The sequence below is a fragment of the Daldinia caldariorum genome, assembly GCF_022478825.1.
Source record: "Daldinia caldariorum strain CBS 122874 unplaced genomic scaffold F4812scaffold_2, whole genome shotgun sequence".
NCBI classification, from domain to species: domain Eukaryota; kingdom Fungi; phylum Ascomycota; class Sordariomycetes; order Xylariales; family Hypoxylaceae; genus Daldinia; species Daldinia caldariorum.
In genome coordinates, this window is record NW_025953038.1 from 1,063,796 (window position 1) to 1,087,067 (window position 23,272).

General features: G+C 48.3%; 8 protein-coding genes across 8 annotated transcripts; 5 read left to right on the forward strand and 3 right to left on the reverse strand.

Moving 5' to 3' along the window:
• Window positions 1–1,781: 1,781 nt before the first annotated feature.
• F4812DRAFT_413511 (sugar transporter) lies at window positions 1,782–4,761 on the forward strand. The gene is made up of 9 exons (XM_047932796.1): window positions 1,782–2,278; window positions 2,360–2,513; window positions 2,609–2,736; window positions 2,838–3,076; window positions 3,143–3,208; window positions 3,265–3,449; window positions 3,533–3,854; window positions 3,944–4,269; window positions 4,361–4,761. The coding sequence occupies exons 1-9, from the start codon at window positions 2,066–2,068 to the stop codon at window positions 4,543–4,545; spliced, it is 1,818 nt and encodes a 605-aa protein (XP_047793624.1). The 5' UTR covers window positions 1,782–2,065; the 3' UTR covers window positions 4,546–4,761.
• On the reverse strand, window positions 4,442–6,973 carry F4812DRAFT_173299 (DUF382-domain-containing protein). Its single transcript, XM_047929971.1, has 2 exons — window positions 6,627–6,973; window positions 4,442–6,557 (listed from the first exon to the last, which is right to left on the reverse strand). Exons 1-2 carry the CDS (start codon window positions 6,699–6,701, stop codon window positions 4,839–4,841), a joined length of 1,794 nt encoding a protein of 597 aa, XP_047793625.1. The 5' UTR covers window positions 6,702–6,973; the 3' UTR covers window positions 4,442–4,838.
• Window positions 6,974–7,223: 250 nt separating this feature from the next.
• Window positions 7,224–9,654, forward strand: F4812DRAFT_413524 (TPT-domain-containing protein). The gene is made up of 2 exons (XM_047932797.1): window positions 7,224–7,996; window positions 8,069–9,654. Exons 1-2 carry the CDS (start codon window positions 7,565–7,567, stop codon window positions 9,380–9,382), a joined length of 1,746 nt encoding a protein of 581 aa, XP_047793626.1. The 5' UTR covers window positions 7,224–7,564; the 3' UTR covers window positions 9,383–9,654.
• A 926-nt stretch (window positions 9,655–10,580) lies between these two features.
• Window positions 10,581–12,573, forward strand: F4812DRAFT_455425 (ATP synthase beta chain mitochondrial precursor; the record flags this gene model as incomplete). The annotated part of the gene is made up of 7 exons (XM_047936819.1): window positions 10,581–10,591; window positions 10,689–10,836; window positions 10,924–10,945; window positions 11,028–11,113; window positions 11,170–11,212; window positions 11,279–11,833; window positions 11,882–12,573. 7 exons carry the CDS (start codon window positions 10,581–10,583, stop codon window positions 12,571–12,573), a joined length of 1,557 nt encoding a protein of 518 aa, XP_047793627.1.
• A 592-nt stretch (window positions 12,574–13,165) lies between these two features.
• Window positions 13,166–15,932, reverse strand: F4812DRAFT_173552 (putative ferroxidase). Its single transcript, XM_047929972.1, has 7 exons — window positions 15,216–15,932; window positions 14,657–15,160; window positions 14,365–14,585; window positions 13,947–14,302; window positions 13,835–13,885; window positions 13,540–13,714; window positions 13,166–13,472 (listed from the first exon to the last, which is right to left on the reverse strand). Exons 1-7 carry the CDS (start codon window positions 15,567–15,569, stop codon window positions 13,211–13,213), a joined length of 1,923 nt encoding a protein of 640 aa, XP_047793628.1. The 5' UTR covers window positions 15,570–15,932; the 3' UTR covers window positions 13,166–13,210.
• Window positions 15,933–17,628: 1,696 nt separating this feature from the next.
• Window positions 17,629–18,875, forward strand: F4812DRAFT_455427 (iron permease FTR1; the record flags this gene model as incomplete). Its single annotated transcript, XM_047936820.1, has 4 exons — window positions 17,629–17,787; window positions 17,855–18,300; window positions 18,357–18,555; window positions 18,609–18,875. The coding sequence occupies 4 exons, from the start codon at window positions 17,629–17,631 to the stop codon at window positions 18,873–18,875; spliced, it is 1,071 nt and encodes a 356-aa protein (XP_047793629.1).
• A 391-nt stretch (window positions 18,876–19,266) lies between these two features.
• Window positions 19,267–21,307, forward strand: F4812DRAFT_413535 (uncharacterized protein). The gene is made up of 2 exons (XM_047932798.1): window positions 19,267–20,349; window positions 20,405–21,307. Exons 1-2 carry the CDS (start codon window positions 19,539–19,541, stop codon window positions 21,046–21,048), a joined length of 1,455 nt encoding a protein of 484 aa, XP_047793630.1. The 5' UTR covers window positions 19,267–19,538; the 3' UTR covers window positions 21,049–21,307.
• F4812DRAFT_413537 (uncharacterized protein) lies at window positions 21,308–22,691 on the reverse strand. Its single transcript, XM_047932799.1, has 2 exons — window positions 22,355–22,691; window positions 21,308–22,261 (listed from the first exon to the last, which is right to left on the reverse strand). The coding sequence occupies exons 1-2, from the start codon at window positions 22,400–22,402 to the stop codon at window positions 21,611–21,613; spliced, it is 699 nt and encodes a 232-aa protein (XP_047793631.1). The 5' UTR covers window positions 22,403–22,691; the 3' UTR covers window positions 21,308–21,610.
• Window positions 22,692–23,272: the final 581 nt, after the last annotated feature.

The following is a 23,272-nucleotide window of genomic DNA, read 5'->3' on the forward strand; positions in this document are numbered from 1 at the left end:
TCGGCTATTCTACCTGTTATCAGAAATATTCTTTCACGGGAGAAGCAAGCGTTGGTGTTCTATTGGAAGCAAATGGACATTGAATGTTTTACCCATAGCAAACCCAAAAGTCCCAATGGAGTCATTCTAAGCGTGTCATTTCACTTCTAATAGAATAGTATAGACTAGATCACTTCACATTTGTCTTCTGTTGTCCAAAATAGCAAATAGAGCTAAGTCAAAGCAGACAACTATTAGCTGTAATCCAATTACGTTAGGGAAACGAGATATCATCTATGTTGATCGAGAAGGGAGGTACCTACCTAGTGAATTATGTCTCTCTTCTTATACGAGTGATCTAATATGACTTGAAAGATCTTATCACTAAAGTTACAGTTAAACATCCGCTGCTATACTTGTGACTACGATAGCAGGTCACGCTGACACGTATCGTCCGGACTTAAGAATGAACGAGCAAGTCGCTCAAGAGTTGTTACTTGTTTCCCATCATATATCAAACACTAATTCTTTTTCCAGTATTATTTAACTCTCCCAAACCTCTCTCATCCATTCCCACTATACCACCAAACATCCAACCGCCATCAAACAACTTCCCAACCCCCCACCCCCCTAGGCATAACAACCGGCGGTCATATCACAGCACTCCAAACACAAGCACCCATCAGACGATAGGTACAGCTGTCTCGCCAAAATGCTCAAGCCGATCCTCATAATCGGCGTCCCCTCGATGGTTCTGCTAGTCGGTCATAGTGTGATAACGATAATGACGTCCCAAGGCCAAACCCTAGAGGTTTTGTGGATAGGATTGGGCGCCTTCATGGCCACTAGCGCTTTCATCACAACTATTCTCACCTACCCAAACTATTACTAAAGCTCGGGCGACGCGAGCCACCGGGGGAAATGCGAAAGTGGGTTTTCTCTTGGCTTAGGTAGTAATAGGTAATTAGTCTTGTCGATTTTGAGGTGCTTGGGACGAAAGCGTGGTATTCACTCGAGATAGGTACCTATACTAACCTAGGCAGTTGTCTCGTGTATGGAAATTTTTGATCCGGCCCAAGCCGTGGTGGTCGATAGGACGCGAATACATTTTTGAGTGTATATTTAACTTGGCTTTAACGTAAAATAATATGCAGTACGTTGTTATAGTGATGGCGACATTGATTTATGAATATTTGATTATATAGGCGAAAGGGGTTGGAGGTTATCCATCATGTTCTTCCTTATTAGTAGGTCTCTTTTGAAATCACAGTTGGTCAATATACTTAGCGATATGTCTTGCTATATTTCCGTAATTGCCATCCTAATGTTGCTTAAATTTCATTGATCGACGATAAAGTTGATCGTATCAACTAAAAACCGCCTTTCCTCATGATCGGCTAGTTCACATGAGATTGGAGATTGGGGATCACCGCTTTACTTACATAGGTGAACTGTCACATGACCCCAACCATGGGATTTATACACAGATACATAGTATCAACAAAGCTAGGATACAGGCAGGACTGATTGGATTTAAGTTCTCGGACGTCCTTTATTGGGAAGTAATGTAGGTGCACATGCGTTGAGGGTCCTGAAGTGGAAAAGGCTCATGTTGTGACCAAATCTCTACCGATGTCGTGGAATCTCAGGACAGCAAGAAAGCTATGGGCTGTACCCCGCATTCCGAACAAACGAACGGGATGCCGCGCCTCTCGGTCCAATCACCGGACCCCCCATGTGTACTACATATGATAACGAGCTGGTTTGACGGGTTTCCTGGTTGTCTAGACCTCGGGACGTTGTGGTGGTGGTATGGTATATATACCTAACATTTATTATTGCCCAAGGGATGGAATGTGGTAGGTACTAAGTAACGTTGCGGGGTAGATCTGTTATTCGCCTGATAGGTAGTATTAATATTATCTTATTATTCGGGGAATTCCCTACGGTGCCGTGAGATATGGAGGTGTAACAAAGGGAATCTTTTAATGGTCAATCTCCTCGGCCTCGTGGCGAGACAAAGCAGTACTAGATCTCCTCAAGTCACCATTCACTGGAGTGCTTCCCCTAGATAATCGTGATCAAAATGGGCAATTCTGAGGAGCGCAAACAGCAACCTTCTCAAGTAGGGGAGAGAGGCGGAGAGAAGATTCAGCCAGAACTGCAGCATATTGGTAGAGCTGGTGGCCATGATTCCGAAAAGGGCCTTGGGCCTGGGCACGGGTTAGGGAATGGGCAGTATGCCCAGATCGATCCAGTTATCGCCAGTCGCATCGCGGAGAATGTCGACGACTTCATGGTAAGACTCACACATTTTAAACTACGTATAGGTGTACCAAGGTAATTACAAAGTCGAGGAGAGATACTAAACGGAGGATAGACTCTCGTCAACGAGGCGAACGAAGCAAACGAGAGAGAACGAGATATGAAGCTCACGCACGCCTTCAAGGTGTATCCCAAAGCCGTCGGTTGGTCGATGCTGCTCTCGTCGTGTATAATCATGGAGGGCTTTGGGACTTCGATTGTCGGATCATGTAAGTTGAAAAAGAAAAAAAGAAAAAACACGTTTTGTACTGCTTAATTTTACCCCGAACTTAACACTTATACACCATACCATCTCTGTAACTAGATATTTCGTATCCCCCTTTCCGCGATAAGTTCGGCACTCTGGCACCCAACGGAGACTACCAGATCCCAGCGAGTTGGCAGAACGGGATTTCTGGCGCGACGAATGTCGGCGAGATCATCGGGCTTCAAGTATGCACTTCGTTTTTCATTTACCTTTTATTTTAATTTGCTGCTGAGTAACCACCCTTAAACTTCGTACTAAGAAATGTCCCTTTTCTTTTTTTACCTAGATCGCCGGTGTTTTATCCGAACGCTGGGGCTACCGCTGGACGTTAATCTCGGCGCTAGTCGCCGTCACGGCGTTCATATTCTTCCCGTTCTTCGCCAACAGCCTCACCGTGTTCCTCGTCGGCGAGCTGTTCCAGGGCATGGCCTGGGGCGTCTTCCAGACCATCACCGTGGCCTACGCGGCTGAGGTCTGCCCTGTGCCCCTGAGGCACTACCTCACTAGCTACGTAAACCTCTGCTGGTTAGTCTCCCATAAAATAAAACGCCTTACCTGCAGATTGGATATATTGCTAATGCTACTCTGTAGGATCATCGGCCAGTTTATCTCGTCGGGTGTACTCGCCGGGCTCGAAGGGCGACATGATGAGTGGGGGTAAGTTTGTACCTTTGTCCCGTGCTGGCGACGCTCGCACTAAGAATCCTCCTTAGATACAAAATCCCCTTCTCTCTACAATGGATATGGCCAATCCCCATCGCTATCGGCACGTACCTCGCACCCGAATCACCCTGGTGGTGCGTTCGACATAACTATAAAGAGAGGGCGGAGAAGGCCCTGAAACGATTGGCTCGCAGCTCTGGGTTTACCCAGCGCGATGCCGATGCGGCCATGGCTTGTGTGTCACCCTCCCCTAAGAGCGACTAGTCAAGAATCGCGGACTTACCTAGAAGAAGAAGAATGGCCTGATTTATTTTATAGTGATGGTATATACCGACGAGATGGAGAAGCGAGTCTCCGAGGGAACTAGGTATTGGGACTGCTTCAAAGGGACCGACCTTAGACGGACCGAGATCGTATGCTTTATATGGCTTGCGCAAACCATGTCCGGCACCGCCATCGGAGGACTATCGGCTTATTTCTACCAACAAGCGGGAATTTCAGACGCAGATTCGTTTAAGCTTGGTTGGGGCCAGAATGGTCTCAACGCCGTGGGGACTATCGCCAGTTGGTTCGTCCTAAACAAAGCCGGCAGAAAGACGCTAGTTTTCTGGGGAATGGTTATCATGTTTATCTTACTCCTGTAAATTCTGAGTCTTCTCTTCCGCCTTATATGCCTTAGATAATAACGACTATTCCTCTTGGGCAAGTTGCTAACTCTCTTATAATTAGGATCACCGGCTTCATGGGAATCCACGATCCGCCTAGCACGGCAGAAGCCTGGACAGCAGGGACGATGGTCATCCTGCTAAGTGCCACGGCCAACTTCTCCATCGGTCCCGTGGTCTACACCATCGTCTCCGAGATACCGTCGACGCGGCTGCGCTCCAAATCCATTATCCTAGCTCGCAACGCTTACAACGCCATCAACATCGCCTTCGTCAACATCGTCTCGTACCGACAGCTCAACCCGGTTGAATGGAACTGGGGTCCCAAAGCTGCCTTCTTCTGGGCCGGCACGAACGCCATATTTACGGCTTGGGTTTTCTTTAGATTACGTTAGTACCCGTCCCCCTCTCTCGCATAAGCTTGGTTATTTCTCTGTTTATAGAATCGTTACTGATTACGTGCTTGATCGCTTTCGTATAGCCGAAACTAAGGGGCGGACCTACGCTGAGCTCGACATCTTATTCGAAAATAAAGTACCTGCTCGTAAGTTTGCGAGCACCAAGGTCGAGACTTTGCTTCGAGGTACAGAGGGGGCACAAAAGGAACAAGCAGATCTTATTACCACGAGTCATGTTGCGGGTGGAGAACAGAAAGCTGGGAGCTAGGAGCTATATTCCATACCTGTTGCTAGGATATGTGGAGAGTATTCATAGTCAAACCACGCACAAAGATATGGTAGCAATAGCTGGTGTATTCGAATAACCAAGGATATGTCAAGTCATCGTAAACTACCTATATAACACTCATTACCCAATCTCCCGCCCAGGGGCATGTCACATTCGATTGGATCAATATACGCTCGATAATGGAAACTTGCAAAGCGCTCATTCATCCCAATGCTATACACTAAAGTACAGGTCAATTTAATTATTAGTTCTGTTCTAGGAAGCGAACCGGCCTAGAACCTATATTTCTTCTTCTCCTCTCTCTTTTCTTCGTCGCGCTTCAGCCTCTTACGACTTTCATTGGCAATCATCTCTTCGAGACCCTCTTCTCTTCTCCAATTAGCACCAATGCCTTCATCGCGCCGACCTTCTTCGAACTTCTTCCGCATCTCGTCCTTGCTAATACCATCTGCTAATGCATCTGGGTCGAAAGATACATCTACATCACCAGGCTTCTTTCGCTTTCGGCTGCTATCGTCGTCCTGGCCGAGGACACGCATGTCCCCACCAGCGTTCTTAAGATCGTATACGCGGTCACTGCCGAAGAAGCCTTCCGCCCGTGCCTGCTTCTCTTGAATGACTGTGTAAGCTGCGCGAGGATGCGTGCTCTCCTCGGTCTCATAGCCACGGCGGGATTTCCGAAGATCCAACTCTCCAGCTACAGATTCGGTTGCTGTACCATATTCTGTCGGTACACTGCTAGCCAAGCCGCCAGGTGTCTCCATACCAGTCGGAGTCTGTAATCCTACACCGACGTCTTCTTCGTCTTCCTCCTCCTCCTCATCTGACTCCTCCTCTTCTTCGGACTCTTCTTCAGCTTCTTGAAGCTCACCCCATAGTGTACGCTCAATGGGTTCCCCAGGAGGGGGTGCTGCTTGGGATGGTTGCATGATACCGAAGATATCTCCTCCGTACAATGGCCTGTTGTATTCATCGACAGGAGGCTTGCCATAGCATCCTGGGTTGAAACCCCATTGTGCACCTGGTGGGATAGGAGCATTCAGTCCGGGAATTCGAAGGGAGGGATAAGATGGAGGTGGGCCAAATCTTTGTTGATGGATAAGCCATGGCGGGGGAGCCCCCGGAGGAATACTGAGTGCCTCCTTTAAGGTATCGCTCAACTCTCCGGGTCGGAGATGCCGCAAATCTGTTTCATATTCTTTACCCTCATAGTATACTTCACCGAAGCGTGTTAAATGGGGTTTGTTTTGAAATCTGAAGAAAGCATCGTACAGCTTCTGGTAGTCGATATCCAATTTTCCCATTTTCGGTTGTACTCTTTCGCGTTGCTTCTGCTTTAGGGTTTGCTCGGCTTGCTTCTCTAGTACGGCATCCCTCATCTCCGCAATGCCCGTATCCGCAATAAATTTGGGCAGCTTAAAGGCAGGCTTCTCGATACCCCTCTTGGACGAAAGATATTCGCGCTTTAGTGACCAGTGAGAAGGTACCGGAACGACGTTTCGTTGCGCCTTGATCTGTACCAGCGTTCGAGGGTCTGATGATGACGTATCGTGCCATTCCACAACTTCAGGCTTTCTTACTAATGCCTTAAGCTCTGCAATGGAAAGTTTGTTGAGCATCTTTCGTTTCTTTTTAGAGAGTTTAGGTTGTGTATTTCTTTCGTCTTCTTCATCGGGTAGATCGTTCTCGTCGTCGAAGTAGACTTCTCCCTGGTTACCAGCGTTGGCTTCTTTTGCAATGTCGTCCTCTTCTCTCGATGCACCGAACTTGGTAAATATATCCTTGTACATAGAAAAAGTAGGATCTTCGTGATCGAAATCTAATTCATCGACGGTTTCAGCAGGTCCATCGGGGGCAACCTTATCTGACGAAGTAGGCTCCTTCTTAACCTCGAGTCCTGCCGTGTCGCTTTGATTAGGCGCATCCTTTTCCGGCTCGGATTTGGCCTCGTCTGCTTGAACCTCTGGAGTATTGTCGTCTTTGGATATTTCCTGCTTCTATATTAGTATTCAAAGCATCCAAAGAACGGGTTTGGGTTGGTTTGGTTTGTGAAGATATACCTCTGTCTTCGTTTGCTTTTCTGCCTTCTTCTTCGCGCGGCGCTTCTGATTCTTCGTCATCTTAGGAGGCGCCATCGTGATAATCTGCTTAGGCTCCCGCCTCTTTTTTTTCGTTGAAAATCTATGCGATAGCTCAGGCACGAGGACCTTAATTGGCCTCTCGACGAAGGAATCAGAAGTATCCGCAGCTTCAGATTATCAACGGTAGAGGGTGATAAATGGTAAAATTTGGGATGAAATCGTTCGTTGATAAGGCTAACTTAATAATTTCAACACGCGACTTTGAAAACTGAACATTGAAAGTCTAGCTCAGAGCTTCTCCCCAGCCACGGCCTATTGAAGTTAACGCAAAGCCACATTTCTTCATTCAATGGTGAAAAAAGTCAGCTCTTATCTATGTGGCGTAAAATTTAACCGTGCAGTTATGTACCTATCGATGCATAATCGATGCGTTAGATCTGTCCAAATTTAGCTACAGTACGAAGTACTCAGGTACTTGGCACACTGGCACGTCCCTTTAGGTAGCTTCTAGCGGTTTGCTTAATTTAAACCGATGCTTTGGTACTTTGGGGGACTCTTGGCATTTTCGTTACTACAAAATTCCACTCCCATTTTTTTTTCAATCGCGTCAGCTAGCCAGTCATTTCAACAGGGGTCGCCACGCGGCAGAAGTCAGACCCTCCTTTATATCTACGGAGATAAGTCACTCGATATCTTATTCATGGATTGGACCCGATACCGTAGACCGTTCAACCAACCCGATATCCATAATAACCGGTCAGCGCATCTCGCAATATAATTCATAATTGCATCAAACTTTGTACTAGGTCTGAAGCAATGATCCTATGAATTGAACTCTTCAATTCGAGTATTTGCGCGTTGCTTTCTCGTCGCTCGTTATAACATCACCAACCCGCACCGCAAACTCCCTTACCTCGATGCCTCATTCCACTAGCTCGGGCTCTTATGCCCGAGAGTCCTCCGTACCCCGATCCAATGCCAAGTACACGGACGACCCAGATAGCGATTCCGGTCTGGAGAAATTCCCAGATCATATTGATTCTCCGGCGATGCGCGCCAATGGTGCAAGGTCCATGAGCCCTGCCGGACTGAATGCATATGGCATTGGGTTGAGTGGAGGAGCTCATCTAAATGGAGATCGTTGGCAACCTCGACGAGATCTCTCTGCGTCGAGAGGTGTGCGATTCGGCTCACCGTTGGGCCATCTAGCAGGTGTCCCTCGAAGCCACGGACGGCAGAAGAGTATTAGTGAAGCCTTCCGTACTATCAGGGATAGAAGCGGCAGCGTTAGTCAAAATGCCCATGAATTAGCAGATGCGCTACGGGCACCTATATCCCCCAAGCTCATTGTATGTCAAATAAAACAAACATCATGGCCGTTCAGTCCGACATCTACTGACGTGACATACGTGATTATCTAGGGTCTATGTATGATGTGGTATATGTCATCCGCCTTGACAAATACATCTTCAAAATCCATCCTCAACGCTTTCAACAAACCTGCCACCTTGACTATGATCCAATTCTTCTTGGTCGCATTTTACTGTCTGACCTTGTCGTGGCTGGCCAGCGTATTCCCTAACATACGAAGTTCGGTCCCGGCATTGAAGAACCCCATACGATACCCATCGAGGGATGTCATTATGACGACGCTCCCTCTAGCTCTATTCCAGATCGGTGGCCATCTACTGAGTTCTACGGCAACCTCTAAGATCCCGGTATCTATGGTACATACAGTGAAGGGACTCTCGCCGCTATTCACCGTTTTCGCCTACCGATTTATCTTCGATATTCGATATCCGAGGTCTACATACCTTTCCTTGATACCACTTACCCTAGGTGTAATGCTTGCCTGCTCATCGAACCACACCTTCAAGGGAGAGATTCTGGGACTCGTATACGCTCTGTTAGCGACTATCATCTTCGTCACGCAGAATATATTTTCCAAGAGGCTTTTCAACGAGGCCGCTAAAGCAGAGGAGGACGGCCAATCAGCTAAATCGCGAAAGCTAGACAAGCTGAACCTTCTTTGTTATTCATCTGGTCTCGCTTTTCTCCTGACATCCCCAATCTGGTTCTGGAGCGAAGGTATTGGACTTATCAGGGATGTGTACCATGATGGTTCGGTTGACCTCTCTTCGCACCCTGATAGCTTTGATCACGGACGCCTAGCCCTCGAGTTTCTGTTCAACGGCACTTTTCATTTTGGGCAAAATATTTTAGCTTTTGTCTTGCTGTCGTTAGTATCGCCCGTCACATACTCAGTTGCATCTCTTATTAAGAGAGTGTGGGTTATTACGGTTGCGATTCTATGGTTCCGCAATCCTACGACCCCTATTCAGGCTGTAGGCATTGGGCTGACATTCCTTGGTCTTTATCTGTATGATCGGACAAACCAGAGCAACAAGGCTGATCGACGTGCACGTCTTCTCAGTCAGAGTGCGGGAGGGGGCCAACCACTCCTACCTCTCAACACAACCCAGAGCAAAACAGGTATATCCGGCCAAGCACCCCAGATTTTCGGGAGTCCAATGTCTATGTCTAACGGGTCGACGCCTCACCCTTATACCAATGGACATTCCTCTCAAGTAACTTCCACAGCCGAAGATTTTAAGAAAAGCGATGATGTCGGTAGCAATGGCCGGCAAAGAGGTAGTAGCAATGCGGCTTGGTTGCCGCCCGGTACCAAACAAGAAGAGACTTGGAGATACGGGGATAGGGTTAGTGTTCGATGATTTACAGGTTTTCCGGATAGAGAGCCAAAGGGTTATGAGACGTCGGAAGTTACGTATGAAAACTATTTTCTTTTTTTTCTTTTCTAGTACACGGGATGGCCTAGTGGTTAAGTTATCCCAAAAAGCCGGTGATATGTCAATCATCTTGCAAATAGAGGGTCGTGGTTTTCAAATCATGAACTGGAGTCTTATAGGCAGGAGGCAAGGACCAATGTTAGAATACGGCCAATTTGGTCGTCTGTACGAAGGGCCGGGCCAAAAGTCTTGCACATGCCAAGCTTTTAATCCCAGGAATTTAACGTGCACGATTATATTAGCACTGTGTCGACTTAGTACTAATTTTAGGAGCGGATAGTGGCGTGGACGCTGTATTTTAGGGGGCTTACCACTATAGCTACAGGGGAGCTAGCTGCTATTGGTAGATCTGACACCGTATAGCCTTCTTTTTTGACACATGCTAAAGTGGGTAGCTTACCTAAGCTACGATGTGCAAGACTTTTGGCCCGGCCCTTCGTACAAGTATCGTATAGAACAAAAATCGATGCGATGCGATGTTGCATAAGGCGTAGGGTTTAGAGTTGTGCTATAAAGAGCCTCGGATACCTCCTCCATTTTATAGGTACCGGATCGGACAAATGGGATGCAAATAAAAAAAATTTGATCTTTTGATACGTCTAGGTACGGGGCTGAATTATGTCTAGGTACCTAGGTTGGGTACGTATCTTGCAGGCTCACAGCTTCGCAAGTTGTACCTAGGTAGTACCTTTATGCTGAATTATTTTCTCTAATGACTCGAATTGTAATTATAATTTTGGGGAAATTATTATACAACTAAGCAACATTGTTACTTCCAAAACTTATTTGTTTGTTTTTTCCGGCATCTAACGGAACTTTTCTGTTACCAAGGAAGGTCAGGTCTTACCTTAGCAGCTTAGATACCTTGGTCCTTAGGTAGGAGGTAGGTACCTAGGTAGTGGGGTTCGGATCGGGTAGTACCGTAAACTCATGTGACCTCATCACGTGAATTAGCTTTCTTCTTTCAGGTGGAGCTTCTCAAACCTGGATCCCAAGTTCATCCGGACCAAACGGCCGCCAGCGCCATTTTCACTTCGACCTTGCTTCAAATTATTTCCTCCCCCAGACTCATCACCTCCTCCACTCCCATACATTCTTTAATCGCTCTAGGTCATCTATCAAGATGTTCAAGAGGTAAGTTATTACGCCCGGACCTACTTTTTAAACTGCCCCTCCTTCAATTGAGGTCAATTGAGCTGACGGAGAGGTTTTTTTTTTACCCCGACTTTAGCGGCCTCTCCTCCTTCGCGAGAGCTGCCAGGCCTGCCTTTGCCGCCCCTACAAGGCGCGCAGTTAGGCCTGCCGCATCTGCTTTTAGATTCCCTCTGACGAGCCGATTTGCGAGTACGACGAGTGCCGGTGATGGCAAGATTCACCAGGTGAGTTGGGGTCGCAAAATCCATGTTGCTAGAGCTCAAGAATTTTGCCGAATTGTGGGATGGGAGCTAATGGATATATATAAATAGGTCATTGGTGCCGTCGTCGATGGTTAGTAAAACCTCAATAACAAATTTTATCTTTCTGTGTTGTTGTCGAGGGTAGCTCTATTAACGCACAATTTGTCCCGCAGTCAAATTCGAAAACTCCAAGCTACCCCCCATTCTAAACGCCTTAGAAACCAACAACAACGGACAAAAGCTTGTCCTTGAGGTTTCGGTAAGCTTCGTTACCATATACTTCTATTTGTTTAACCCCTTTCTAACATTCTATAGCAACATCTGGGTGAAAATGTCGTCCGTTGCATTGCCATGGACGGTAGGTCATGACGAAAAAAAAAAAAAAAAAAAATCCCCGTGCGACAATAAACTGACGTCCTCATAGGTACCGAGGGTCTCGTTCGAGGCGCCAAGGCCACCGATACTGGCGCTCCTATCACAATTCCTGTCGGCCCTGCCACTCTTGGTCGTATCATAAACGTCACTGGTGACCCGATCGATGAGCGTGGACCCATCAAGACCGACAAGTTCCTACCTATCCACGCCGACCCCCCGCCGTTCACTGAGCAGTCCACCGCTGCCGAAATTCTGGTTACTGGTATCAAGGTCGTCGACCTGCTCGCTCCCTACGCTCGTGGTGGAAAGATTGGTCTGTTCGGTGGTGCTGGTGTCGGCAAGACTGTGTTCATTCAGGAGCTCATCAACAACATCGCCAAGGCTCACGGTGGTTACTCCGTCTTCACTGGTGTCGGCGAGCGAACCCGTGAGGGTAACGATCTGTACCACGAAATGCAGGAGACCTCCGTCATTCAACTCGATGGCGAGTCCAAGGTCGCCCTGGTGTTCGGTCAGATGAACGAGCCCCCCGGAGCTCGTGCCCGTGTCGCTCTTACTGGTCTTACGATCGCTGAGTACTTCCGTGACCAGGAAGGCCAGGATGGTATGCATGATATTCGCTACTATTTTGATATTTGCTAACACCAATTAGTGCTTCTCTTCATTGACAACATCTTCCGTTTCACTCAAGCCGGTTCCGAGGTGTCTGCTCTGCTGGGTCGTATCCCCTCTGCCGTCGGTTACCAACCTACTCTTGCCATTGATATGGGTGGTATGCAAGAACGAATTACCACCACCACCAAGGGTTCCATTACTTCCGTCCAGGCCGTCTACGTCCCTGCTGACGATTTGACTGATCCTGCTCCCGCCACCACCTTCGCCCACTTGGACGCCACCACTGTGTTATCCCGTGGTATCTCTGAGTTGGGTATCTACCCCGCTGTCGACCCTCTCGACTCCAAGTCTCGTATGCTCGACCCCCGTGTCGTCGGTCAGGACCACTACGAGACCGCCACCCGTGTCCAGCAAATTCTCCAAGAGTACAAGTCACTGCAGGATATCATTGCCATTTTGGGTATGGACGAACTGTCGGAAGCTGACAAGCTTACCGTCGAGCGTGCCCGAAAGATCCAGCGTTTCCTGAGCCAGCCTTTCACCGTCGCCCAGGTTTTCACTGGTATTGAGGGTAAGCTGGTCGACCTCAAGGACACCATTGCCTCTTTCAAGGCTATCTTAGCTGGTGAGGGTGATGACCTCCCCGAAGGTGCCTTCTACATGGTTGGTGACTTCGCGTCGGCCAAGGAGAAGGGAGAAAAGATTCTGGCTGAGCTTGAGAAGTCGTAAGGAACTAATATGGACTGCTGTTAAATAGACGCTGTCGATACCCCCGACAGTGACCTGTGTATATCTAGAAAAGGAGAGCAGTGCGGTCTGATGATTTCCCTAGCTCAATCGAGTCTTTTTGTGAGCTGTATACCTAAAATTCCACGCTAATTCTGATATGTCCTGATGGCCCAGTACAACACGTATCTAGTTGTCCCTTAACATGTCCACTCCAGAAGTACCTAACTTTGTAAAAGCTCGACCTTGACAGGTATCTCAAATAGCTTAAGTAGTAAAACCTAACGGATGAAAACGTATATTTCTTGTCATTTATATGAGGCACCTAATCATAGGGGATGCCTATTTCAATACGAATGGCGGTGCCGTAGCTATCAATATCCAAAAACGAACCCTCAACTCGAAATGTATCATCACAATTCTATACATTAACTCGACTCACACATGCAGTACAGCTATAAGTCTCGAACCAGAAGTAGACGTCGTTTCTCTTCATGACATGGTATATTCCCGTCTCCCTCTCCCCGCCTTTCGCCTTCGCAGCCTCTAATTCTTCCTATATCCTACACGTGTGTCCTATATCCAGCCCCCGTAAATTATCTCCCTCGGCTACTCTCATTCGTATCTTCCTAAACCCATCTCACAACGCCTTGCTACTCCCGCCCCCAGAACCCGCCGTAACAGTAACGACTTCCGGCTCCGGCTCCAGCTCCGCCCCCGTACCTTCCGACGCCCACGCCGCCAAGACGACTCCCTGCTGGTGGTCAGCAGCAGCGGCAGCAGCAGTAACCCATTCCGGGGCCGCGGCGTCGGGCGCGAGGCCGTAGAGCACGACTACGAGGACGCCGAGAATGCCGCTTAGACAGCTGAACGCGAGGGCTACCTTGCCGCGGGTGGTGAATCTGCGGGGACGGACGGGTTAGAAAGAGGGAGTCGAGCAGGAACAGGAGCAGGTGGGGGGTGTCTTACCCTTCTGGCAGCGGGTTGGGGGGCCGAGGCTCCCCGTCCAAGTCGAGGAAGTCCGCCGTGTTAGCTGCCGCGTTGCCGGAGGTGGGGATGCTAGCGGCGGCGCAGGCGTCGAGGTGGTCTTTGGGAAGGGCGATGGTCTTTTGTAGATCGAGGGGTGCTTCGACGAAGGTTGCGACTTGTGGGGGTAGAGCGTTAGCTTCTTGTTTGTTCTGTGAAGACGGAGGGGGTGATGAACGAAGGTAAGGTAAGGGTCTGGGTTTGGGTTTGGGTTTGTGGGAATATGTCAGGTACTTACTGAGGCCGGATGCGACGTGCCACTCGATGTGGCAGTGGAAAAGCCAGACACCTGGGTATCCATAAGCATGCTATCTATATAGGTAAGGATCGTTGGGTTAAATAATACTTACCTGGATTATCAGCCCGGAATCTCAGCACGATGTAGCCGGTGGGGTATAGCACCAAGGTATCGCGGCGCATGGGAGTGGCGGGGAAGTCGGCTTCCGTGACGCCGGAATCCTCAAAGGTCCCGGCGTCTTCTTCGGATCGGTAGACAGCTTGGAAGTGGTGTCCGTGGAGATGGAAAGGGTGACGCCCGGTATCAAGGTTGTTGACTACGATCTGCACTATCTCGCCCTTCTCGAGGACGAACGGGTGCGTATAAGTGCCGTAGACGGCGGGGTTCGTGGCTAGTTCTCCGGCAGATAGAGCTGTGTAGAGAGTAGGTACTTTGGGAGACTTGTATGTGATATTGTTGAAGAAGGCGCTATTGGGAAGGTAAGTCGACGTTGGTCTTCAGGAAAAGTTCAGCGCGTAGAGAAGACTTACTAGTTCGCACCATCCCCTAGGTTATCCATGATTACATCAAGTTGGACCTCCTTGTCGGGTTTGACGAGCAGAGTTTGGTTGTCGTACGGGACCAGGGTCATGTCGTCGAAATTGTTTAACTGGTCGACCAGTGCGGGCTCGGGTAAAGGTTTTGCGTCGTCATAGACGAGCCACCCTGTGACATTGTAATTCAAGTCATCTGGCAGAGTATCGAATAATGTCTGGAGTAAAAGGGGAACGAATTAGCGATCAGCTAGCATTGTACGCGCGAGTTTAAGATAAATTAGCTTACAGTATCCATGCTTGCCACAAATGCATAGTTGGCTGTTGTGTCGTTCTTTGTGGTTACCAGAAAGCTACAGCGTTGAGCAGCGGACAGGTAGATCATATCGGCTTCAGCCGGTTGATGGTAAACACCATCAACCTCTATGATAGTCATGTTGTGACCCTCAAACCAGAGGTACTGACCTGCAAAGGCCCCAACGTTTATGACACGGAAGAGATAAGTTGTCCCAGGTTGGACCGCGACCTTTAAGTTTTGCGTGTCATTGAATAGGGCGGCCTGTGGAACGGGCTCAGCTCCTGTAGGATTGCCCTTGTTGATGAATCCCGGGAGTAGGTCTGCCATTTGGTCATGATACCAGTCCGAGACGGTCAAAACCCTCTCGTTTTCTTGCTTGTAATACGTATCAAGGAAAGGAGATTTCGGGTCATGTACAATGAGAGGGCCTCTGAGCCCATCAGGATATTGCCCATTTGTATGAGAATGGTACCAATATGTGCCAGGTTGATTAATCTGTCCATTACGTTAGTTTTATGAGCAATATACATGTTTTCTTGCGGATCCTTACGGTGAAGTTGTAGGTGAAACTTGAGCCGGGCGCAATAGGGCATTGTGAGACCTGAGATGGACCGTCCATATGAGTTGTGCCATTCATGAATAAGCCATGGAAATGGAGCGAAGTCGACTGGTTTCCGAGCTGATTTGAGACATTGATTACAACATTATCGCCAACATTAGCGACAATAGGAGGAATAGGCCATTGGCCGTTAATTCCAATGGTCGGTTTGTCAAACGCCCCATCGGGATTTGATGTGACCCAGCCTATCTTGAAGTCATAGGTAACGGTAGCAGCACTCGAGAGGCTTAGAAGGATAGAAGCCGAGGATAAGATTGAAACGAGGCCTTTAAATAGTGACGACATGATGAAGACGTCCCGCCTCGCGGGTAATATGAGTGAAGGCAATAGTAAAATAGAAACGAATTCAGAAGTGCTTGAAGTCGAATGCTTAGGTGTAGGTAATTAGGTAAAGTGGGAGGCCCGTAGTCGGTCGGCTCGCCTAGGCTAGGGATGCCCTCAAGCTCAACGCTACATGAACTGAAGAGAAAGGAAATTTTGAAACTATTTCCCTTCCTAGGCCTGGGCCAAGTGGAAGATAGGTAAAACGGGCCGTGTATACAGTACTGATATCCGACTTTACATGGATCAGGATCAAGTGTTACCGAGAGCCAACGTTTAGTCAGGGGGTAAAGAGGAATTAATAGATTATCTTATCAATCGGTGAATGCAACCGCAAGAACGCACGGAGGCGTCTACCCTTGTTGAGAACTTCGGCCTTTTCTGCTGGCCTGATGTAGTATCATGAGGATTAAAGCAGCAGGGAGAAGAGATCGGACCGCTCCACAACCAATCTACGCCCTAAAAGAAAACGGCCTGATTCGGGCCAACCTTCTGAACGACGCCATCGTATAACGCCGCGGCTAGTGAACATACTACTACGTAAGAGACATTGATGCTTCTGTGATCCGGGTCAGTGCTAACTCCTGAGAACGACAATTAAAGTCTCGGGTAGACAGGTGTTGTTATACTCGTGTTTCTATGGAAAAATCTTTTGCAAAAGGGAGGGGAAATTGGCGGGTTACTCGAACCAATGAATACTAAGATTCAGGGCATTGTTTGTGTGAAAACAATGAAAACAAAACATACATGTAGGTCCAGATTATTATTTTGGAAAAGTAGAGAAGCCGGCTTTCTCTATTGGGCGGTTTGTGATTCCGACTAGTTACCTTAACATAGCGATCTCGGTAGGTGACAACAAAGACCAGGGGTACCCACACAACCTGCTACATAGTACATAGTATATAGGTAGTATGTATTGTACAAGGACAAGCTGCAATACGATGATCTGATAAGATTTCTTAGGCGATTAGGGTTGGTGATAATGTGATAATGTGATAATGATGTGGGGTGCTCCGTGCTCCCTTTTCCCGTATCCCTCCCTTAGGTAGCATCGAACAATAATAGCCAATTAGCAGTGAAAATGGGAAATCTGATAACTCGAGTGGGAAGGAATAGACCATATATATTATGCGAGGTGTATAAGATACATTCTCGGTCAAATTAATATTAATGTATACCTTAGTTCTAACTCTAAGGTTGAGGTTCTAACAAGCGAAGCAACCCTTTCCCAGACAAGATCCCATTCCGAAGCCTTTGTCGAACTACCCGGGGCCACTTGTCCCCGCAAAAGATGAAAAAAAATTATCGGTGTCAGAAGCAGCTAGGGACATAGCCGGAACTTGGAAGCATTGGCAAAGCTTGAATCGCCAAGCAAGGATCTATGTCTTTCGTACCACTGCAAGACAACGGGGTCCCCCCCGTGCCTAGACCCTGCCCGTAATGTCTGTAATACATAGTACTCATTAGTGAAGTTGGTTGAACCCTACAATTCTTAATATACTGGCAGAATGGATGGATGGCTGGCTACAAGACTGATTAGGTAGGTAGGTTACCTACTTGATAGTTTGCAAGGGGCGCCACAATCCAGCATTCGATTTTTTTCATTAATCGAACCATCTCGCTGGCTAATCAAGAGTTGATCCTCTACACCCTGCTTTGCTCTGACTACTGGCTGAAATCTCCCGCAGCTGACACCCGTTGCACTGTGCAGAGCTGAACGAACTATCTTTCCTACCAGATGTTCAGAACTACTCTCATCTAAGCCGTAATCGGCGTTTCATCGCCCAAGCAAGCAGCCGGCTTTGCACACTGGTCAAGCATCGATCTGATGCCGTAGCCCGAATCCAATCTCTTCTCGGTCCTATGTCCCCACTCCAGATTATCTGATCCCACTTATCAGATCAACAGATAATTTGCCGTTTTCCCTCAAACACTTATTCACAACGGTTCAATCCATCCATATCTTAATACCTTGTTCTTGAGGAAGCCTGAAGTGCCCCCCTTCGTCTGCTTCTCCTTCGCGATGGCGTCGGATACTGTCTTCGCCGTTCCCGTATTTCTCGTCGTGTTTCGAGAAACACTCGAAACGGTTATCATCGTCTCTGTTTTGTTGGCTTTTCTTAAGCAGACCCTCGATGGCCCTAGTCGAGATGTAAAGGTGTACAAGACACTCGTCAAGCAGGTAAGACATCTACTCCTCCACCCAATATCCTAGTATTTGGTACAGAGAGAGTAACCATAAGCTCTAGGTATGGGTTGGAGTTGGGCTCGGCTTCTTCCTCTGCCTCGTCGTTGCCGGAGGATTGATCGGCGCCTTCTATACCCTGGGCAAAGATAGCTGGGCGTTAAACGAATACAACTACGAAGGAGCATTTGCCCTCGTCGCGTCCATCATCATTAGCATCGTTGGCGTGGCCCTTCTCCGCGTTGGAAAAATGCAGGAGAAGTGGCGGGTCAAGCTCGCCAAAGCTCTCGAAACCCCTGTGGTCACGGGCAGTCGACGAAATGGTTGGCTGAAGCGCGTCGCTGAGAAGTACGCGATGTTCTTTCTCCCCTTTATCACCGTCTTGAGAGAAGGCATCGAAGCCATTGTCTTCGTAGCCGGCGTGTCTTTCTCTGCGCCAGCAACTGCGGTTCCGCTGCCCGTAGTCGTCGGGCTAATCGCCGGCTTTATCGTGGGATACATCCTATATAAGTGAGTTCTGATATGTGACAACAGGCATGATGCATAATTTTGCTAACCTGTACTAGGGGAGGAGCGGGAGCAAAATTGCAGTACTTCCTAATAGCTTCTACATGTCTGCTGTATCTAGTGGGCGCCGGTCTCTTCTCACGTTCTGTGTGGTACTTTGAAAACCAGCAGTGGAACAACGTCATTGGTGGCGATGCGGCCGAACTGGGAGATGGACCGGGTTCCTATGATGTCGACAAGAGTGTCTGGCACGTGAACGTAAGTAACTCTATCCATGTTCCTCATCTCCGATTGCTAATTCTCTGGTATAGTGCTGTAGCCCTGAGCTAAACGGTGGCGAAGGGGGTTGGGGAATATTCAATGCCATACTTGGATGGACGAACTCGGCAACATACGGCTCAGTCATTTCTTATAACCTCTATTGGATCGCCGTCATGATCTCGTTCGGCGTTATGAGATACCGTGAAGTTAAAGGACATTTGCCGTTTATGAAACCCAAGGAGAGTTCAGTGGGTTCGGTAGTCCAAGCTGATAAACCAGAAGAAGAGAAGACCGCACCTCAGGTTTCAGTTGCTTAGGACGAATAAGCCTATGGGAAAGCTTGCGATATTTTCGCTTCGTATCATTAATAAGTTTTAAGTTGATATAGGTTGGATTCTATTTTTTTATAGGACACTTTATAGAAGCCATCGTAACTATAAGGACTGTTCCGCTTTAGTACCTTAGGTATCTCCTAGGTCGGTATATATGAAGATATGTTTACATAACACTCTTGTTGAAACTTGAAAGAAATAGTATTTTTTCAGGTTAGCTAGGTACCTAGGTAATTATATGAAAAATATAATATGAGAGTTTTATGTCAAGACAAGATGATAGATGATATTACCAGTGATAAAATAATCTTTATTTAGTGTCTCCACACTTTGCCAAGCTGTCAGATTTTGGTGGCGAGAACGTCACTCCCGTCGTCCCGCTCCCTCCCCCCATATCTTATGCCAAGACGGTCCATTTCAACTACATACATAGTACTACCTATTATTTACGTACCTCCTATCTGATCTAAGGACTACCTATACCAAAATTTACTGAACGTTTTTATTAAATTCCTATGAAATACGGATTTCAGTCACTTGGGTATTTTCTGAAGGCTTGAAGTTTTCGACGAGCTAAGGAACCGGAACTGATGACCACCTCGGATCTTTGCTTCTTTAGGGTACGGCCTCACACGGGAGACAAGCCAGATGGACGACTCGGGCGGTGCTTCAGATGCCAATGCGTCAGAGCCCAATCTTACCGAGAAGCTTCCTGAAGTCGTCAACATTACCCAAGGTGGAGATTTGATTCTAGATGTAACTTTTGAGAATTCCAAGGATACTATTCGGACCGCACGGGTTGCCCAATCGAAACTGTTTAGTCGGGATTCACAACCCGCACCGAAGAGGAAGGCCCGCTTAGGTTTCCGTGTAAGCCTCAAAGAGCTTAAGACTCAGTCCAAGTACTTTGAAAGACTTCTCACCGACAGTCGCTTCAAGGAGGCGAAGGATATATCGAGCGCCTTTGCCGCGCTCTCGGTGAGGAGCGTCAAGCCCGAAACTGCTGAGGCAAAGGAGCTTCCCTGGATCAAAATACAAGATGACGACCAGGCAACTCACTACGCACACCGCGAGGGCGCATTTGGCGATCTCCTGCGGATTCTTCACGGCAAGGAAGTAGTCACTAAGTTCACGATGTCGTTTGTAACCACATTGGCCGTCTTGGCCGATCGCTTCGACTGCGCATCCGCAGTCTCGAAATACCTCGTCGCGGGCACGAGGTTCAAGTGGCCTGTGACGAATCGCAAGCCGGCGAGAGATGAGTCGGTGGTCATGAGCCGCAGTAATGAGGATATCTTACGCCAGAAGATACTCGTGTCTTGGCTGCTGAATCAGCCTGCTAGGTTCCAGGCCGCCACCAAGGAGATCATCATGAATGGCTCTTGCCGGTGGAGTTCCTTTGCTCAAGACGATGAGTCGTCGGATGCTACTTGGTGGTACTTACAGGATGGTCTCGAGCGTAAGTATTCGACGATAACCTGATATATTCGCGCGTGTATTAACCCCCGAATTAGAAGAATTGCAATACCGCCGCCAATGCATACTAAACACAATAGCTTCCGTCCAGCGGCACTTCCTCGCATTATACACGTCGCGCACGCGGCAGTGCAAGCTCGGCTACGACTCCAGCGCAGCCTGCGACTCGTACCAGCTAGGGGAGATGTTCAAGTTCCTCATGCACAAGAACCTGCTATTCCCAGTCGACTTCTCCCCGGGATCCCTGGACTCGATAGCCGACACCTCGCTGCTGCAAATCGAGTCCGTCCTCGCCACGCTCCGGCAGTGCCCCAGCTACCAGATCGACAAGAACCACACCAACTGCGGGCTGCGCACGCGCGTCCTGCCCATCCTGGACTTCATACTCGGCCTGCTGTCGGCGAACTCCGTGCCCATCACCAGGAGCACGTGGAGGAGCAATCGCCAGGCGGTCGCGTGGATGCCGCCCGAGGGGGATGCGGAGGGCAAGGGTAAGCAAGAAGCGCGCCCGTTTCGGTTTACGAGGTCGTTGGCGGGAGACCAGCGGTTGCGGTTTGAGAATGCGTTGGGCGCGGATAAATTTGCCAGAGACGTGTTTACGGCGGCGAGCTGGGATTGGACGGCGGAGGATCAGGGGTATGACGATTTGCCGTCCACTACTCCGAGGTGGAGCTTGAAGTAGGTGTTAGAGATGCTAGATACAGCAGGGAGGTAACTAGTATAGATTCTGGGTCTGGAAATAAGGGGGTCGGAAAGAAGTGTAGGTATATTTTGGAATTTATGCTTAGGTGCACAAAATATGGAAAAGAACCTGGATACCGTGGTAATTACCTTAGATCCCAGATCAAACCTCAGTACGCTCTTACACAACTTCCATTTCTATATAGGTAAGTGTGGTAAGTGTGGTATAGCATGTTATAAACGAAACTTCGAGAATCAGGATTTCCGTAAAGACCTCTGTATCAGTGCAGATGAGATATATAAATGCTCGAGATATCAATCGATGTATAATCTAAAATGAACATTGAACCAGAAAACATGTTATAATCTCTATATACACGGCAATTCTTGGCCGTCTTGACTTGAACTCATAACTGAGCATTCGAAATATGTACCCATCCCATCCCAACCGAATACCTTAGACGAAAGTCGTCACCCACGCCGCAACGCCAATACAGAATATGACTAAATGACTTCCAAAGGTAGTTCCAAAGGATAGACGCGGAAAAGCAAAATCCAAGAGTCTAGCTCCTGAGAGCCTCTAATCTGTTCCTCATCTGGTCCATCATCGCCTCCTGGTCTTCCTCTTCTTCCTCCAGCTGCACAGGCTGTTCCTCGGGATGAGACGGCAGCGGCGCGCTGGGCGTCGCGCCGGCCTTCTCCATGCGGCCCTTTAATATCTCTCCCAGCACCTTGTCGACCTCGCCCTCGGCCTCTTCCTCCTCGTCCTCCAGCACGTCGTCAACGGGGAGGTTCTCGCCGACCATCTCCTCGATGACGCCGGCCTTCATGAGTTCGACGGAGAGCTCGCGCATGGTGCCGGCCAGCTGCGGCAGGCGGATCAGGCTGTTGACGTCCTTCATGACGCCGACGCTGGCCCGGATGCTGCCCTCGATCTTGCGCACCGCGAACGCCTCGTTCACCTGCATCTGCACGCTGTTCAGCTGCGCCTTCGACGTGACCAGCCTCGCCGACGTGCGCCGCGCACGGATCAGCTCCTTTGCGAAGTCGCGTGCTTCTCGCTGCGCCTGCTTCGCCTGCGAAGGGTTGCGTTGCGCTCGTCGGTCCGCTTGGATGATAAAGTTCTTGGTCTTGAGTTCGACTTGCTTGACCTGGTTGATGTCTCGGTCGAGCTTGCGGATGTTGGATCGTATTAAAGCGTTACATTTCCGCATCTGTTATAACCGAGTAGTGTGAGTGGGATGGATGATATCCTCCTAGGCAAATGGCAAATGGCAAATGTCCCACGTGGATAAGGAATTGCCTACCTGGGCATTAGGGTCTGGTTTGACGAAGAGTGCTTTGAGACTCTCCATCTTGGAGGGTATCTCTTAGGGGGTATCTCTTGGAGGGTATCTGTTGTATGGTTCGTCTAGGTTGACGGATTCTAGATTAACTAAAATGGAAAAAGGCGGCTCCTGCCGAGGGAATCCCAGATGAGATCTGGCAAAGCAGTCTGGGGGAAGGCTGAATTAATTTAGATAAGGAGAGCGAGTTGTAGTGGGACTTTGATAGATGGGGGATGGTTATGTGTTATGCAGCTTAACGCGATCTAAATGACGTTGGTCCAGGCTGGATGGACAAGCCAGACAGGGCAAGATGGGGAAATTCAGGAACAGCCTAACCCCGCTAAATCGCTAAAAGACCTTAGGTTATTTTAACACAGTGTCTACAGTATCAAGGGAAGGGATAATGATTACCTAACACAAACCACAAACATCTATCAAAGTACCTCCTACCTTAGGTAAGTACTATAGTATACAAATCCATCAGAAAAGCTGCAGATACCCGGCTACACTTAAACAAAGATATCATTTATCACATTTCTGAATTAAACCTCAGCATTTTCTTCCACAATTCAATCTTAGGTATCTTTATAGCAATGTCAGAAATCACGTTTTACATCGGTAATGAAAGCACAGTATCCTTAAAAAAGATGTTCAAATCTGGTCTGGTTATACTTCAGTCTTTATATTCTTTACATTAAATACCTTAGGTACCTACCTAGTCTCATAGGTAGGTATTGGAGTGGAATGCAACTCCAATATTATACATGCAGATGAATCCAGAACTTTGGGACCTAGATACGTAGGCGAGGCTTCTGGAATTGATCTGCTTTCATGCAGTCATCTCGGGGTTTAGTTAAAGGTCTTCTTTCGATATAACGTTCCGTGGAGGTCTACTTC